The sequence below is a fragment of the Euleptes europaea genome, chromosome 6 (genome assembly GCF_029931775.1).
Source record: "Euleptes europaea isolate rEulEur1 chromosome 6, rEulEur1.hap1, whole genome shotgun sequence".
In the NCBI taxonomy this organism is placed as follows: domain Eukaryota; kingdom Metazoa; phylum Chordata; class Lepidosauria; order Squamata; family Sphaerodactylidae; genus Euleptes; species Euleptes europaea.
Genome location: NC_079317.1, coordinates 120,960 through 139,852, shown reverse-complemented (window position 1 = coordinate 139,852; position 18,893 = coordinate 120,960). Strand labels below are relative to the sequence as shown.

At 47.0% G+C, this 18,893-nt stretch overlaps 1 protein-coding gene across 1 annotated transcript in view; it reads left to right on the top strand.

Annotated features, from left to right (window-relative positions):
- PNPLA6 (patatin like phospholipase domain containing 6) overlaps window positions 1-18,893 on the top strand; it is a 66,495-nt gene that overhangs the window by 30,601 nt on the left and 17,001 nt on the right. Inside the window, exons 25-28 of the mRNA XM_056851064.1 lie at window positions 466-584; window positions 958-1,114; window positions 1,793-1,909; window positions 3,644-3,713. Coding sequence (XP_056707042.1) covers window positions 466-584; window positions 958-1,114; window positions 1,793-1,909; window positions 3,644-3,713 — 463 coding nt within the window. The remainder of the gene's footprint in view (window positions 1-465; window positions 585-957; window positions 1,115-1,792; window positions 1,910-3,643; window positions 3,714-18,893) is intronic.

Here is an 18,893-nt window from a genome sequence, read left to right as displayed (position 1 = left end):
AAGGCAACTGTGGGGGAACATGATAAAGGATTATAGAATTATCACTCCTGGGGTGGAGAAAGTGGACAGAGAGAACTTTTTCTCCCTCTGTCGTAACACCTGATCCTGGAGCACCCAGTGAAGTTGAGGGGCAGCAGGTTCAGAATGGGCCCAAGGAAGGCCTTGTTTACTCAAGAGTAGTGTGTGCCCCTCGCTGCCACGGGATGTCGTGCTGGGCCACTCTGTTAGTTGCCTGCAGGAGGGGGCGTTGCACAAATTCCTGGAGGACTGACCCACCCGCAGCTGTTATCCGCGCAGACTAAATTATCCACGTAGACCTCCCAGGGACATGCGGCAGTTCACTGGGGAAAACAGGATGCGAGTCTAGATGGCTCATTGGTCTGATCCAGCACTCCTGCTCTTACATTCTTATAAGGCTGTTGTGTTTTTTCCCCTCCTTTCCCCTCCTCCCCCCCACCCCCCCAGAGAGAGATGTATGAGAAGGTTTTTGAGAAAAATGCTGATCGCCACAGTGACTGCTCCCGTCTTGCGCGAGTCCTCACGGGCAACACCATTGCACTGGTGCTGGGCGGAGGCGGGGCCAGGTAATCTGCTCCAAAGGGCCCCGGGGGGGGACCTTTGGCAGGTGGCAGCAGCAGGGGCCGGCTGGGGGCCCCTGAGTGGGGAACAAGGCCTTCCGCCCACAGGCAAGGGGGCCCGCCAGGTGACAGTTTACTTCTGCCACACCTGAACAGCCAGACCCCTGTGGGCGATTCCTTAGGAGGAATGCCTGATTAGGACCACTCAGGCTTCCAAAGGCTCTGTCTGCTGTAGCTGCTGTCAGTCTGGAAGAGCTGAAGACCCCTTCTGGCTCTCCGGAGGAGGAGGATGGGGAGGACTGGCAGTGGGAGGGATTGACGGGGGTTGTGTTTGGGAGGCTGGCGGCCTTCAGCGGCATCTCCCTTCCTTTCTCCGCAGGGGCTGCTCTCACATCGGGGTGATCAAGGCCATGGAGGAAGCTGCCCTGCCCATCGACCTCATTGGCGGCACCTCCATTGGTTCCTTCATCGGTGCCCTCTACGCCGAGGAGAGGAGTGCTGTGCGCACCAAGCAGCGAGCCAGGGAGTGGGCCAAAGTGAGCGAAGACAGGGGGGTGGGTGGATTGGGGAAGTAGGGGAGAGCAGGCCCAGGCTGTTCAGCCTGTGAAAAGCGTGCAGGATCCCAGCAAGCCATAGGCCACAGGTGAGGTTCCCTCCTGCAACACCTCCAGTTGGGAGCTCTGCATTCAGGGCACGTGAAATTCTACTTGCTTGCCTACCTTGAGGAAGGTGGGTGCGGGCAGCTGCTTGGGGTGGCAGACCCCCCCCCGTATGGTGTAGTGGTTAAGAGCGGTCGTTTGGAGCGGTGGAGTCTGATCTGGAGAACCAGGTTCGATTCCCCACTCCTCCACATGAGCGGTGGAGACTAATCTGGGGAACCAAGTTGGTTTCCCCGTTCCTACATACATGAAGCCAGCTGGGTGACCTTGGGCAAGTTACAGCTCTGTTAGAGCTCTCTCTTCCCCACCTACTTTTCAGGGTGCCTGTTCTGGGGAGGGGAAGGGAAGGTGATTGTAAGCCGGGTTGAGTCTCCTTTAAATGGTAGAGAAAGTTGGCATAGAAAAACCAACTCTTCTTCTTCTTCTCTCCTCCCTTGGTTGCTCGCTGGAGGGACAGACTCCAGAATCGCTTGGGATTCCAAAGAGCAGGGGGTGACTTCTCCCTGGCCGCAGATTGCCCTCCTCTCCCAACATGCTTGTCTGTCCTCCCCACAGAGCATGAACTCCGTGTTTGCCACAGTGCTGGACCTCACCTACCCCATCACCTCCATGTTCTCTGGTTCTGCGTTCAACGCCAGCATCCGCAAGGTGTTCCAGGACAAGCAGATTGAGGTATGTTTCCGTCAGCGGTGGGGGTGAGCCCCCCCCCCCACTCTCTGATCGTGACGGCCACAGGAATGAACAGATCTCCCGCTTCCCCTCGGGCTCTTCTCAGCAGCTGTAGCTTTTACACTCCCTCTCCTTATATTTATTTAAAATTCTATTTAAACCATTTTTATGTCACCTGTGGAAGAATGGCCCCACTGACTCCTGAGCACCGCACAGCGTTGGCCCCCGAGGAGTCTAGAGGCACTCACTGACCGTTCCAAGCCTCTGCCTACCAACGCACCACTCCCCCTGTGTGCCCAACCCTTGGACGGATTTTCTTCCTCTCTTCCCCTTTGGTATGCCACCACCAACTGCTTCATTTAGGCATGACCCACCCCGAGGGCCAGCGCCCCCAGCTTCACTCCCTGCACTGCCTTTCTAAGGCTCGGCCTAGTAGCTGTGTTTCCTGCTACCCAACAACTGGTGGCCACAGGGTTGCCTGCCCACGCTTGTGTGCTCCCAAAGAAATAGCGATTTAGCTACTGACAGCAACGGGTTGAGCAAGGAATACCAGAGAAAGGCTCTCACGTGCCACTCCCCTGCCCCTGGCTCTCTACATTCCCTGGCTGCTCTTGTTCTCAGGCAGGCTCTTTCCACTTAGAAACGACGGGGTTGTAACAGCTTCCCCTCCCCTCGGAGTCTTCGTCCAGGCAGCCAGAGCTTTGTCTTCTCCACACAGGAATGGCGGCCATCAAAATGGAGCTCAGGTGTGAGAGTGCCTTCCTCTAGTTGTACTGGTCATGGTGGACCTGTAAGGACAGATCCTTCTCTCTCTCTGTGCCGAGGGATTTTGTCTTTTCTGTCCCCCCCCCTTGTGGGTCAAAGAATCCTTTTCTGAAATCTCCAGGAAGATACCATCTACCCGCCCCCCCTTGCCCCCCCTCCCAAGTCTCTGTGTCAGCTTCTTGGTGTTGGACGCCAGCTCACAGTGCACAGCTTTGGTGGTTGGTATTTGGGCGGCACTTGGGAGCCATTGACTCCCCCCCTTTCCTGCCTGCCCTCTGCTAGGGGAGAGAAAAACTTTTGAAACTTAACGTGGGGAGGGTTGTGTCAAGCCTTTCTTTGAAAGAATGTGCATTTCTCCACACCGCCTCTCCAGACAGTTTAGGGCTCCCAAGGCGATGCACAGCCCAAAAGTGAAAACAGGGATGGATGGATGCATGGATGGATGGATGCATTTAAAAAACAATTAAAACAGTTCAACAAAACACAAGCGCTTAGACACAGAAACAGGAGCGAGGATCACTGAAGGACTGTCCCAACAAACTACCCGCTGCTGAGAGACGTCGGAAAAGGGGGGAAAGCAGATCTGCCTTGGGGGGCCTGGGGCGGAGTTCTGCAATTTCAGTGCTGAATCCATCATTCTGAGGATTTTCTAGTTTTATTTTGTTCTTAAGAAACTGTCAGGTGACACTTCCTTATCTAGGGTAGGGTAGATTTTCAATGCTCATCATCATTTTGTATCTTTCTCCCAATGCCAGCTGAAACTGAACAAATTTTGCCAATCTAGTGCATAAAAATGAGCACAATGTTTTCACGCTGCAGAGTTTTTCTGTTATTACTACAAAATTTCTGCTTGAGTGCCGTGCATGTGGGCATACACTCGCGTGTGCAGCGGGGACAACGCGTTCCCTTCTCGCAGCCTCCTGCGTGAGGCCCAGAGTGCGCTCTCAGCTCTCCCCACTCTGCCCCTTTCAGGATCTGTGGCTCCCCTACTTCAACGTGACAACCGATATCACCGCCTCTGCCATGAGGGTCCACAAGGATGGTGAGTGTTCATTTCCAGCAGCACAGAAGCCAGGGGTGGCTGGGGGATTTAACAGACACACACACACCTGTGCTGTAAAGTTTGCCAGCAGCCCATGGGATGCAGGCTCTTAAAGGGGAGGGGAAGGAAGTCCCGCTTCCTGCGGTTGGGATAGAAGCAGCTGTCCCCAGAGAGCCCTGCTTGGACGCTCAGAACGGACCTCCCGCACTGCTAGATAGTTCCTGCTGCGTGGGCCGGTGGAGAGATGGGGAGGTCCTGAAACAGCTCAGCAGTTTGGGGCTGCCCATCCATCCTCCAGGCCCCCCCCCCTTGGATGGAGGACTTGGAGGCTGGAAGTCTGTTGCCCTGAATCGCAACCAAGAGTGCCCAGGTGAGAGCAGAGCGGCTTCTGCCAGAGGCCGACCCTCCCCCCTCCACTCTGAGAGAGACACAACAGGGGCGGAAGGGGAAAGCTGGCTGCTACTGAACCCTCAAGAATGAGCGGCCTGTGTCCCTCTCTCGGAGAGAGGCCCACTGACCCACCCATCCACTCTTGGGGGGGGGTTCAGTGGCGGCCGGCCTTCCCCTTCAGCCTCTGTTGTAGCAGCCCGAGTTCTTGGGTCACCTCAAGACAGTGAAGGGGGAGGGGGCTGGAGGTCTTCCCAGCAGGCTTAAGAAGTTGGCTGGGAAGACTTTTTGGACACGACGCGATTGATGCTGCACCATGGAAGGGGGCGGGGGGGGGATTCCACTCATGTTTTTTCTCTGGCAACTACCAGAAAGAGGCTTACTAAAAAAAAACCTTTGGATTATGGGGCGCAGGGCTGTTGCATCCATGAACTCCAGTCCTTGAGCTCCGACACGGAAGGAAGCCATGCCGCCCCTCTGGATTGCTTTTCACGCCTCTTTGGGAGGGGAGGGGCCCTCCTCACCCTTCGGCCAGGTTTTGGGTCCTGCCTCTCCTTGTAACATTTCTGCTGCTCACTAAACCTACTAATGGGACCCTGGTTTTCTCTGGATTGGCGCAGCCGGGCCACAATGCTTGGTTTCTAAGCGGGGGGGGGGGGGGAGCTGTGCAGGCTAGGCCCGTCCTCCCCTCCCCAGGGCCTAGGGGAGGGGTTGTGTCTGGCACAGAGAAGGAAGGGGGTGGGCTGTGCAGTGTCCCCTTGTGGCCCCACTGGTTGTCGCAAGCGTCAGATCTCACCTGGGACATTGTCTGCAGCCGTGCCTGTCTGCAGGGGTGGGGGCCGGAGGGGCTGTAACTGCCTGGCTTCCTTCATTCTCTTGCCTGTCCTCCCTAACACAGCTAACCCTTTCCCCTCCCTGCCCCCAACTGGCTCTCTCTGTGGGTGTGAGAAAGGGCTCGTAGCTTTCCGTGTCTAGGAACTGGGGTTTTGGGGCTCAGGTGAGGAAGCTTCACTGCAGGTTCTGCGCCCTTTGCAAGCGGGAGGGTGTGGGGAGAAGCTGGGTGTGGTGTGGGCCGGGGGCACAGCGCTGTGTCTGGCTGCGAGCACCCGTCTTCCGGCTGCTGGAGTCTCCGGTGTCTCTAGTGTTGCCTCAAGGACAAAATGTCTCTGGGGAGTAGGCTGTGCTGTTCATTCTGGCCTGCCGGGAGCTGACCCAGCTGAGGAAGAGCAGAGGCGGTTTGATGTAGCTGCCGCCGCTGCCACCACCTTTCTCAGGCATGCCGTGTACCCACCAGCACTCTGGGACCTTTCCCCTTTGGAATAATTCTTCTGCTTTATCTCATTTGCCGCTCACTTCACCCACCAAGACTGGAGGCCGTTGGGCTCCCTCGTGCACACAGATCCCCCTTCGTTTCAGTGGGGCAAAACCCTGGCGTCCCTTGTGACGTTTGTGACAGTCTTATTCTCCAACTGAGCTCGGAGGACATCTTCAGCAGCGGGTTTTATCGTCCTATGCTCAGGGAGGCAGGAGTTAAAAAAAAAATCTTCACTTCTCCTTCTCTGGGCTAGGAGTGCCCCCTGCTTTCCAGTTTTTCTCCTGCCTTAGAGGGAGCATCAGGTCTATTAGCCAGCTCTACAGCCAGCTTACATCTACCTCTGTTTTAAATACCTTTTTCCTAATTTATTCCTTTCCTCGTGTTGTTACTTACCTCCCGCGTTTATTACCCCTGTTCCTCTTCCCCGATTCCAGCGTTAAAGCTAGGTGGGTCATGTGTCTCTCCTTCCCCCCCCCCCCCCCGCTTCGGCGCTGAGGAGAATGGCAGCTAGTATGGAGGAGAACCTAGAGGAACTCATGTCCGGAGACGAAGAACAGGTCTCCGGACTCCTTTCGCCATTCAGATCGCACGGGGCGACTTCAAAGACCCGCAGGGAGAGCTGGCGGGCGAACAAGCCTGGTGCGAAGGCGGCGGCCGGCAAAAAAAGAGGCGCCAAAGAGGACGCGAAAAGCGGCACCAAAAAGGCGCTCGAGGACAAAATGGCCACCACAACTCCCCGTTTGGCCCAAGGGGGCAACGAGGGTGATTTGGATCCCGGGGCTTCAGGAACCTGCCGAGAGAATGGCGCAGGAGGCGAATCAACAGCCGGGTCCGGTAATCCCTTAACCCCTCTGTTCCCCTGCTCTGTGGGAGGTGCGGGTAATCGGGCCATGATAGATCTCATGCGGCACGCCCTCAGGGAGGAATTTGCCCAAGCCGGGGAGCTGTCTCTCAGGGAAGTTGCCAGGTCCAGAGCCTCTTCTCCTGGGACCTCCGTGTCAACCCGTTCTAGGCATAAGGGAGTTATACCAGAGACGTTAGCCATGCCGGTTCTTCCAAGGCGGCTAAGAAAACTCCCCCCCCCCAATAGAAAGTCCAGGGCTTCCCCGCCAGATTCGGAGGGAAGCGAGAGAGAGGAGGGCAAATTCTCCTCAGGAGAAGACGGGGGGGGGGGAGGAAACTATTCCCCAAGATCAGCAGTCCCTTCTTTTCGCAGGGGAGGATTACCAGGCCCTTCTTTCCAAGGTCATGGGAACTTTAGACTTGCATGAAGACGAGCAGAATGAGGCGGCTAAGAGCAAGGCCATGTTCAGGGGCACCAAGGAGTTTTTTGCCAGGCTGAGACCCCAATCTTGCTCTGTCCCTTTCCCAGAATACTTTGAAGACCTAGTAAGGGCTGAGTGGGAAAGGCGCCTGTCAGGCAGACAGTTCCCTGCCGCCGTAAAGAAACTTTATTCCCTGGAACCCAGGGGAGCGAAGCTTCTGCAAGTGCCTCTAATTGAAGCTCCGGTAGCAGATTTGCACTCTGCAGGCCTAGTCTCTGAGGACGGTACAGGCAGCATCAGAGACCAGCTAGATAGGAAGGCAGACCACGCTGCCAGGAAGGCACATGAGGCTTCTGCTACATCTATCCAGGCCTCCGCTACTGCGGCCCTGGTGGCTCGGGCTTGCATTATGTGGTCTCGTAAATTGATTGATTTGGTCCCACAGGATAACAGGAGAGTGTTGGATGGCCTAAACCACGTCCTCAAGGCGGTAACGTTCCCGGCAGACGCCACACTGGACTCGGTCACCTTGTCAGCCAGGGCGCTAGCAGCAATCTCAGTAACACGACGGGCCCTATGGCTCAGACCCTGGTCAGCAGACAACTGGTCAAAATCGATCCTCCTGGGCTATCCCTTCGGCTCTAAGCTCGAGGACATTCTTATTGAAACAAAGGACAAAAAGAAGGTGCTTCCTAAGTACCTGAAGAAGGAAGGCAGATCCTCGTATTCGTCCTTTCGGCCCTTTCGGACCTCCCACATCCTGGCACTATCCAGGGCAGACAACAGAAGAGGGAGCTGGTCCTCCAGAAGAGGCTTCTTTCGCAGGGGATCCAGATTCAGCAAATCATCCCAATTCAACCAAGCCCAAGATAAGCCTGGCAGGTTCAATGACAAACCTGGTAAGCAATGACTGCACTCAGTATCCTGTGGGCGGAAGACTCCAACACTTCGCCACAGCCTGGGAATCTACCCGGACGTACGTCTGGGTAGCAAAGATTATACGCTACGGCTACAAATTGGAATTCCGCAGAGTATCTCCAGATCGCTTCATCGTCTCTCACTCCTACAAGCAAGAAAAGCGCACCCGTACACGGGAAGCAATAGAGCACCTTCTGGACATAAAGGCCATTGAGTATGTCCCCTTACCGGAGCAATGCGCAGGGGTATACTCTTACTTCTTCACAGTGCCCAAAAGAAATGGGGATTGGCGCTCGATACTAGATCTGAAGCACGTGAACAGGTACATCCGTCTCAAAACGTTTCAGGATGGAGACCCTGCGCTCGATCATAGACTCTCTGCGTCCCCGCGTGTTCTTCACTTCTGTGGATTTAACAGAGGCCTACACGCACATTCTGATCCATCCTCAGGACCGCAAATACCTGCGGTTCTCGTTCAACCGATGTCACCATCAATTCCGGGCTCTCCTGTTCGGCCTGTCCTCGGTGCCGAGGGTGTTCACAAAGGTCCTGGTGACTCTAGTGGCCCACCTGAGAGAAGAAGGAATCCATGTCTTTCCCTATCTGGACGACATCGTGGTGATGTCGCCATCCAAGCAACTGTCCAGTCAGCACACAAGCACAGTGCTCTCGACCCTAGAACAGCACGGCTTCCTGGTGAACAGGAACAAAAGCAACCTCACCCCTACGCAGTCGATCAGACACCTGGGAGTGATTATAGATACGGCCTGGGGCTTGATCTTTCTCCCAGAGGACAAAATTGCCAAGATCGCAACATTGACAAAGAAAGTGATTGTCTCCAGATCTACGGGCCTTTTGTCACTGGTCAAGCTACAGGGACTAATGGTGTCCTGCATCGGCTCCGTCCCGTGGGCTCGTTTCCACATGTGAAGTCTACAGTGGTTCTTGAAGCCGTACCAGGCACAGATTGTTCTGAAAAGGAATGTGCTGCTTCGCATTCCTCCCCAACTAAAGGTCAACCTGAGATGGTGGACCAAGTCTCTCAACTTGGCCAAGGGCCAAAGCTATCTTCGGACAGAGTCCATTCAACTGTTCACGGACGCCAGCTTGGAAGGGTGGGGAGCCACCCTCCTGCAACACATGGCTCAAGGCCAGTGGACCAAGGAAGAGACACATCTCCACATCAACAAGCTAGAGCTGAGGGCGACCCAGAACGCACTAGTACGTTTCCAACCTCTGCTGGAGGGTCAACATGTCCTCATTCGAATGGACCACATGGCAGCAAAGGCCCATCTGAACAAGGAAGGAGGGTCTTGTTCCTCCTCCCTTCACAAGGAAGCCGAGAACATCCTGAGCTGGGCCAAGATCCATCTAGCCTCCCTCAGAGCAGAACATGTCAGACGGGTGTTCAACACGCAGGCAGACTGGCTGAGCCACCAGCAGATAGACGAGGGAGAATGGTCACTGGACAAACAAGTCTTCCTGCAGATAACGAAGAGGTTCGGGAACCCAGCGGTGGATCTGTTCGCTGCTCCAAACAACCACCAAACTCCAAGGTACTTAGCAAGGTTCAAACACCCAGGAGCCGAAGGGATAGATGCGCTGGAGTCGACATGGCCTCAGGGACTTCTGTTTGCTTTCCCTCCTTTTCCAATCATCCCAAGAGCACTTCGAAAGGTCAGACAGGAAAGGGCTCAGGTCATCTTCATCACCCCGCACTGGCCCCGAAGACTGGTTCTCCACCCTGAGGGAACTATCTCAACAGGAACCCTGGCCTCTACCTCCAGTTCCGGATCTGTTGCACTAGGGCCCTCTGCTACATCCAGATCCAACATGGCTGCAACTGCCCTCCTGGGCCTTGAAAGGCGACGGTTACTAGCGCTAGGATATTCGGCGAAAGTAGTCTCCACCATGCAAGCTGCAAGAAAGGAGTCTACCAAGTGAATCTATAACTTCTCTTGGAGGGCATTCGCCTGATGGTGCGGACGCAAACACCTGGATCCAATGTCCATCTCTGTAGGAAAACTACTGGAATTCCTCCAAGATGGAGCGGTCAAATCATTGAAGGCATCCACTCTTAGAAGACAAGTGGCAGCCATAGCTACTGTGATCCCACATCTGGAGGGCTTCGCCATCGGCAGACATCCTCATGTGGTCGCCTTCCTGAAAGGGGTATCGGCTATGTCCCCGCCAGTGTGCCACAGATTTCCCATGTGGCGTCTCAACGTAGTTCTCCAGGCGTTAACAAAGAATCCATTCGAACCCTTAAGAGAGGTTTCCTTATCCTTCCTCAGGATGAAGGTGCTATCTCTTACGGCGGTCACCTCCGCAAGAAGAGTCTCTGAACTGGGATCTTTCTCCTCCAGAGAGGGGTTGTGCATCTTCCATACGGACAAGGTCGTCCTGCGACCAGATCCGACTTCCATCCCCAAAGTAAGTTCAAGGTTTCACCTTCAACAAGAAATTAATCTACCATCTTTCTGCCCATGTCCTTCCCATCCTGAGAAAGGTTGGCACACCTTGGACTTGAGATGGGCTTTGCGGATCTACCTACGTCAAACGGCAGAGATTAGGCTTTCTGACGCCTTGTTCATCTCATCTACTTCTAACATGGGCAGTAAGATGTCCAACATAGCCATCAGTCGGTGCATTCGGCGGTGTATACAGCTCTGCTATCAACACAGTAACATCCCTGAGCCAGCCGGGATTACCGCCCACTCAGTCCGCAGTTCCGCTACTTCGGCGGCATTCGACAGGCAAGCCTCAGTCGAAGAAATTTGTAAAGCGGCAACTTGGTCTAGCCTATCCACCTTCACCCATCACTACAAGATAGATTCCTTCTCCTCGTCGGCAGAAGGGTCCTTCAACACGTAGTGACAGACATTTGACCCACCCATTGATGTACAGCTTTTGAAGATCCCGCTGCTGAAGATGTCCTCCGAGCTCAGTTGGAGAATGGGACCTTGAAAATATTGTCGAAGGCTTTCACAGTCAGAGTTCATTGGTTCTTGTAGGTTATCCGGGCTGTGTAACCGTGGTCTTGGTATTTTCTTTCCTGACGTTTCTCCAGCAGCTGTGGCAGGCATCTTTAGAGGAGTAACACTCCTCTGAAGATGCCTGCCACAGCTGCTGGTGAAACTTCAGGAAAGAAAATACCAAGACCACGGTTACACAGCCCGGATAACCTACAAGAACCAATGGGACCCTGGCTTACCTGTGAGGGTCCCTTCTCTACTGAGGGAGGAGGACATCTTGCCCGCCCAGGGTGAAGAAGAGTGGTTATGAGTTGAAGAAAGGGATCCGACAGAGCTCAAGCAAGAATTGATGCCAATCATTGGGAGATGATCTTCGATCCATTCCCCCTATGTTGTATGTGTGCATAGTTCCGTGTTATTAACGGCTCTGATTTTCTGTTCGCAGTGTTCCTCAAGTTTAGTCGTTCATATTGTCGCGGTTCGGGCCGTTAAGTGCCTACACTCTTAGAATGTACCATTTACTAAGAAATGGAGTTATCTTATTCAGCGAGACACCACTAGACCGGAATCAACTGTTCCTAGAAACTTGTTATTGCTTCTAGGACATCTCTTGAATACGCCAGTAAATTTATAATAATGGACAAGAGTAGAAGTATATATAAAAAACACATTTATTTACATTATACAATATATGCTTTTCGGTTGCAAAAGCCTTAAAATATCATATAAGGATAGACATCATTAGTCTTAAACATGTTTATGTAGCAAGTAATCATTCACATTCTCTATGCCTCCATAAAGGAGTATCTTAGTCAGAATATACTCATAAAATATCCTTAGTGCAATGCACCTTCATTCAGAATATAAGGTTACAGAAATCCTGTCAAAATATGGTTAATTCTTTAGAGAAAGATTTGGTTAGAAACATCCTAACTTAAATCATTCAAAACATCATAACATTTCTGTACAGCAGACACACTATACCTTGCTGTGTCATCTGTGTATGTGCATTGTGCATATCTCACAGAGTACAGAGAATCTCCTTTCCCTTCTCTGGTCTCTTGCTCTGAGGAGGTTCAGAAGTCCCTCTGTTAAGTAGAGGACGTTCTGACACAATCTCAGAGGTCTAGCTATTATCCCTGTGTTCAGGATGCTTCTTAGCATTGGTAAGCCAAATAGGCTTAGTTTGTAAGAATCCATAAATCTGATGGACTCTCAGTGTTCCAATACATGGAAAGATCTCTGCACTTAGATTCCCATTCAAAGAATAGGAATTCTAAGGGTCTCTATCCTCTTCTAGGAATAGAGCAGTCTCACAAGAAGACTGTAAGTAAGATATGTTGAAATATCCAGATCTTGATATTTCAAGATATCTGAGAACTTCTGTCCACGCAAGGATCAGAGTTTCAATGTTTTACATCTCAAGCCTTTTGAGATGGAGGTGTTATGCCAGACAGCTGCAGTCTGCCAGCCATAGGACTCTAAAATGCAAGCTGGACTGTGGCTGGTATTTATACTATTTCTAGACCCATTAAGAGTGAAGATTATTCCTTTCCCCTCAGGAACTTTTCTTCCTTAGCCCTTGAAAGGATAATTTTATTCCCTTTCGTATCCAAAACCAGGAGCTTTGGTGGTTTCTTTTCCTGTCTTCTGATATCTTATTGCCCAAATATGGACATCCTTTCCTTTCAGTCCTCTGTGCCTAAAGTATAAATCCTTATTTCTGAGTTTCATGATCAAGTTACATATTTAATTTCTATACCATCCTCTTCGTTAGGATTATACGCATTAAATGAGACTACTTAGAAACCTGTAGCACAACGTTTAACTATATAACTCATGAAACATAATTTTAGCTGACATTGTCACTTTACAAACTGTTTTGTTTACATAAGTTTAGCAGGTTTATATTCTGCCGCTTTCTCTGCTGCATTCTCTGCTGCAAGATTACAGTAGAGCAAGGAAGCATATTATCCTTATGTTGAGAGAATTATTTTTAAGCACACTTCCAACTATTAATGCACTCTTAGTAGATTAAGATTCTGACATCTGGCAGCTAAGGCTTTTACGCTGCCCCTTCAAGGGCAAGCCAGAGTAACTTTAGTAGTTAGCTTTGATTAGAGCTAACCTTGAACTAGCCTGTCAGCATGACACAGAGTTGCCTGGCAGCATGACACAGAGTTGCCTGTCAGCATGACACAGAGTTGCCTGTCAGCATGACACAGACTTTCATTATACATTACACAAACCTCTGTATGTGTATGTGTGTTTAAGTTTTATATGGAATTAATTCTGCACATGTTCATAAGATACCATGATCATGTCAGAGACTGCTACACCCTCTCCTATGAACATTTGCAGCATTTATTCCCGCAAAATATTCAACATGTCACAGAAATACAAAAACACAACTTAGGTACTTTCATTAAGTTGTAGAGTCTTTCAATTTTCTTGGATCTGTCATTCCAATTTTTTGAATCCTCCATTTCTTATCTGTTCTCACTCCGAGGCTTAAGGGAGAGAGAGACCCTTAGTTAAAGGGTCCAAGACAGTAAAAGAACTTAATTTTGTATAAAGCTTCTCTGCATATTCTAGAGAAGTACTGATACCAAGTATTGAATACAGCAGTATTCTACCTCATTTTATACATTTAAGAATATGAGATGGGAATCCATGAGCATAACATGCCTCATGAATCCCCCCCATGCTCATGGAATACCATAGAATCAATCACCAAAAGTAAGTAGTAGTGAGAAACAGTATCACTATTACATATCAATACAAATCAAACTGTAATACAGCAGAGCCATTACATGTAGGCTATTACAAAATATTACAAAATAACAATGAAGTACAATGAAGGAGATGCCGTTACATAAGTCTTCATGCCATAATATAATGTCTTCTTGAATCAGTTGTCTTCAAACATTTGCATCTGCAAATCCATAGTTCTTCCTACCTCAGTGGAGGAAAGTATTTAAAAACAATCTGTTAATCATAATTCCAAAGCATTTAACAGTAGCTTTACTTTTCAAACCAGTGTTAAAGCTTAACTAAGCTCATAATTGCAACTGCAATCATACAGTCCTTTAGTGTTACTTCTCTGAAAACACCAAGACCAGGGTCATATAGCCCATATAATTTACAAGAACTTTGACCATGAAAATCCTTGACAATATATAGTTCAAGCAGTCTATGCTTGATACATACAAATTGTGGCATATATGCATTCCTTTTAGCAATGGTTATAATTGCATTGGAAACCTCAGTTTCATAAAAGCTTATTCAGTGAACGAGAAAGAGTAGAGAGTTACACATATCTTATCTGGAGCTGTTGGCTCTGAGCCCAGACACAGCTCTCTTCATTTTTTCTAAAGTCAAGCTTCGGCACAGGAAAAAAGTGGTCGTTTTAAAATGTACTGTAAATGATAGAACGCTCGTTCATTCTCAAAAAAGGTTAATCTCATGTAGATCGAGATGAGCCCTCAAGTTATGTATGATTTCGTAGGGTTGCTTTAAACCCATTCCAGAATTGGTCTTTTTGGCTTTTGGTTTAAAAGCATGGCCAAACGTTTGTCTCAAACAAATTGGAGTTGCAAGGTTAACATTGCAACATCTACAAAAATATGTTCTGGGTTCTTCCCTTCAGATTGACATCCAAAGTGCCAGAAACCATGTTTCCTGGTCATCTCATTGTGAGAACCCACAATTAAATTGGAGCAGAATGTTGGACTGCTATGTGGGCCCATATCTTTCAACATGAGTATTAATGCAGAATTAGCTAATTCTAAGAAATCATTAAAATCATTTAACACAAACTCTCACTGTCACTGTCACTTTGTGTCAGTTGTGTCATTGTGTAATCTTGTATTCTATGACACAAGTAAACATGACATCCTTACAGTCATAGTTCAATTCGGTATAATACTAATGCATTCTGAATTGTAACAAACATGAATAGTATATTTATAATATACTCACACACCCATAAATCTTAAGACCTGCTCACTGCAGAGACCAGAAACTTGTGTCCCCCTTAGTGGGCAGCACTCATTATGGGTGAACAATTTATGTTCGTAAAATGTAAATGTGAGAAGCTTTCACATTCTCAATATATAAGTATAGGCAATACCCACATTACATTGTATATTTATTACATTTAATTAGGCATATAGTCAATTATGCCATACTTTTCCTGTGGGAAACATATCATTTTTACCTCCAATTACCTGGTGCCATGAAATACTCTAGGAAATATTCTTGTTTACACCCTTGGCGTAATCTTTTTGTATTCAGCTTTCAAAACTCTAGACCATACTATTTCCATCTCTGGATACATATCTTCTTTGAAGCACTTTACTTGCTTGTAGTCATATTTTGCTGAACTGTGAGCTTTTCTCAGCCATGTTAGCCAGCATATGAACATTAGTATATAGAAATCTATACAGTCTTGTTTGACTATTTCTTCTTATCACCAGAGCTTCTTTGGAGTATAAACCTACAACTTTGTTGTGGTTTTCAATGATCTTTCACTTCAAGTTTATCTTCAGGAAGAATAAGATTACAGTTTCTTTCTTTCTGTATCAGTATGTAAAAAATATTATTTCTCATTCTGGTCATCATAATACAATTCTTCTTGTTGTGCTGTTTAGTCTTGGATAATCATCCGCAATGAACTCTTTTGTGGGCCATTCACGAAGTTTTTTTTTTCAAGAGGAATAACACAAAAAAGAGTCTCAATGTCCCGTTTACGTAGCTACATATCTTGGACTTCCTAAACTGAAGTCCCTCTCCTTAGGACAGAATGAGGTTAAAGCTTCCAGCTTCTCTTGTATATGGAGCTTCCATAATACAGACTCACTGATCTTTAATTCTTTTTCCAATGGCATTGGAATATACTGTAATATACTGAAGCATAATTATTTCTTGCTTCTTTATCATAAAGCATTTATGCTAGTCTTGCATTTTCTTCTTGGATGCAAAGTATATAAAAAAGTTCACTGTACCTTTATCAAGGCTGTCTTCAATCCTTTGTTGAATGACAAATATGGTTAATATGGTTGTTTCTTCCATATTTCTTCTGACATGAATATTGATTCATCACATTTATGGTATCATCAGTTCCTCCAGCCCATATAAGTTTGCATTTTAGACAGTCTCTGAGGAGTTTGCCTCAAACTCATAAAGGTCTATCATGAGAGTCCTTATTTCAAAAGGTCCTCTATGCAAAGGTTTTGACTTGCTGCAATCCGATGTACACCTACTGGGTGGTATCCCAAAACATCAATTGCTCACAAGCTGAGAAGTATTCTTGCTTCTGAGTATATAAATGGGTTGGATGGATAAACAGTTGTTTTCACGCATAACATATATCACATCATTTTTCAGACATCAATACCTGCTTCTGATGGTTAGTATGGATAACCAGTGTCAAGTCACCAAGCAGGGGTAGGTTCCAGATCAGAGTTAGTCACTTATTCTGGGGGGTGACTTTTCCTGCCAATTCAATCAGAGACTCATCAGGTTAGTCCCTGTATATTCTCTTCTTCAGCTGCACATCTTATGTAGCAGATGGATTCCAATACAGTTCAGATACAGTAGGCCTTAGACATCTGCCCGTTGTTTATAGCTGTGGAGTAAATACAGTTTTACTTACTTCTTTAACAATGATCCCTTTGGGCTGTGTTCCACCATATTATGTTCCACTATGTGGTTTTAACAACTCTTCAAAATATTCTCTTCAGATCATTGTTCAATTATTTTCTTCAAACATATATGGTCCTTTATTCTCAGATGACCTCAGGGTGGTGATGGCATTTCACCAAATTCTTCTTTCACATCTGCTGGAAAGTAAGATCTAAAACACTTGTACTTTCTGAAAAGTATAACATATACTTATATAAAATATCTTCATGTTTCTGAACATTATCATTGGTCTGAGTAACATCAGCTGAACCTTATCCAAATTCCTAGACACCAAGATTCCTTTTACTCTATTTGGAGATAAAAACGAAATATTTTTACAATGAATCATTGTATATTTTCTTTCAATCATATTTTTAATGCATGATATTTACTTAGTAATTACACATTGGGGAACAAATAGGAGTTCAATCATACTACATGTCATTCTGTCCTTTTTTCGCTCCACTTACCCATTACTTAGGGTGTGACAAACGCTCCTGTATTGATGATCATAATTGCCCAGGTTTCAGTTTGTCTATCCAGCAGACAACTATTTGTCCTTAGTACAATAATCTCATAATAGCATAATGAGGAACAGAAAAGTGAGTAGCAGACATCCCTTCAACCACCTGAACACTCGTGGGTTAAGAACCAAGTAAAGAAACATACATTCCATTTCATTAATATTCATTTGTATTCATCATGTCTTACATTCTCTTATATAAGTACATGTTTCAGAAATTCCAGATATTTTCTAATCTGGCATATAGCATTGTATGTGTACCTTAGTACTTCAATTCAACATATCAATGCATTTAAAACCTTATGTACCTTAGTACAACCATCAATACATCTTAATGTATCTTAATATATCTGACTGCATATCATACAGTTATCACATAGAGTTGCTTACTTGCTCAGCCACCTGTAGGCTGTTATTGAAAAGGCTAGTACAGTATAGTAGCCTTCATTTCTCTATAAGTACTTAGAGAAATGCCCATTGGTTTAGTTGTGCCCTGGCTCAATGTACAGTATACAAAGGGCAGTAGATTGCAAAGTAATGTTACCTTTACCTTCACCTTATGAAGTCAGTCAATTCCTGACTGTGGTATTGTCATTGTAGTCACTTCTACAAGCTTTGCAAATATATAGAGCCAAAATCTCCTAAGCCATGCTTTAGGATCCTGCAGGAATAAATACCAATGGTTTAAATTGTGTGTTTGCAAAACACTCTGAATTCGAACCCACGTCTGGATTCAAACCCTTCGCTCTGTCCTGCCGCGGTCGCCAACTGTCGCGGTTCGGGCCGTTAAGTGCCTACACTCTTAGAATGTACCATTTACTAAGAAATGGAGTTATCTTATTCAGCGAGACACCACTAGACCGGAATCAACTGTTCCTAGAAACTTGTTATTGCTTCTAGGACATCTCTTGAATACGCCAGTAAATTTATAATAATGGACAAGAGTAGAAGTATATATAAAAAACACATTTATTTACATTATACAATATATGCTTTTCGGTTGCAAAAGCCTTAAAATATCATATAAGGATAGACATCATTAGTCTTAAACATGTTTATGTAGCAAGTAATCATTCACATTCTCTATGCCTCCATAAAGGAGTATCTTAGTCAGAATATACTCATAAAATATCCTTAGTGCAATGCACCTTCATTCAGAATATAAGGTTACAGAAATCCTGTCAAAATATGGTTAATTCTTTAGAGAAAGATTTGGTTAGAAACATCCTAACTTAAATCATTCAAAACATCATAACATTTCTGTACAGCAGACACACTATACCTTGCTGTGTCATCTGTGTATGTGCATTGTGCATATCTCACAGAGTACAGAGAATCTCCTTTCCCTTCTCTGGTCTCTTGCTCTGAGGAGGTTCAGAAGTCCCTCTGTTAAGTAGAGGACGTTCTGACACAATCTCAGAGGTCTAGCTATTATCCCTGTGTTCAGGATGCTTCTTAGCATTGGTAAGCCAAATAGGCTTAGTTTGTAAGAATCCATAAATCTGATGGACTCTCAGTGTTCCAATACATGGAAAGATCTCTGCACTTAGATTCCCATTCAAAGAATAGGAATTCTAAGGGTCTCTATCCTCTTCTAGGAATAGAGCAGTCTCACAAGAAGACTGTAAGTAAGATATGTTGAAATATCCAGATCTTGATATTTCAAGATATCTGAGAACTTCTGTCCACGCAAGGATCAGAGTTTCAATGTTTTACATCTCAAGCCTTTTGAGATGGAGGTGTTATGCCAGACAGCTGCAGTCTGCCAGCCATAGGACTCTAAAATGCAAGCTGGACTGTGGCTGGTATTTATACTATTTCTAGACCCATTAAGAGTGAAGATTATTCCTTTCCCCTCAGGAACTTTTCTTCCTTAGCCCTTGAAAGGATAATTTTATTCCCTTTCGTATCCAAAACCAGGAGCTTTGGTGGTTTCTTTTCCTGTCTTCTGATATCTTATTGCCCAAATATGGACATCCTTTCCTTTCAGTCCTCTGTGCCTAAAGTATAAATCCTTATTTCTGAGTTTCATGATCAAGTTACATATTTAATTTCTATACCATCCTCTTCGTTAGGATTATACGCATTAAATGAGACTACTTAGAAACCTGT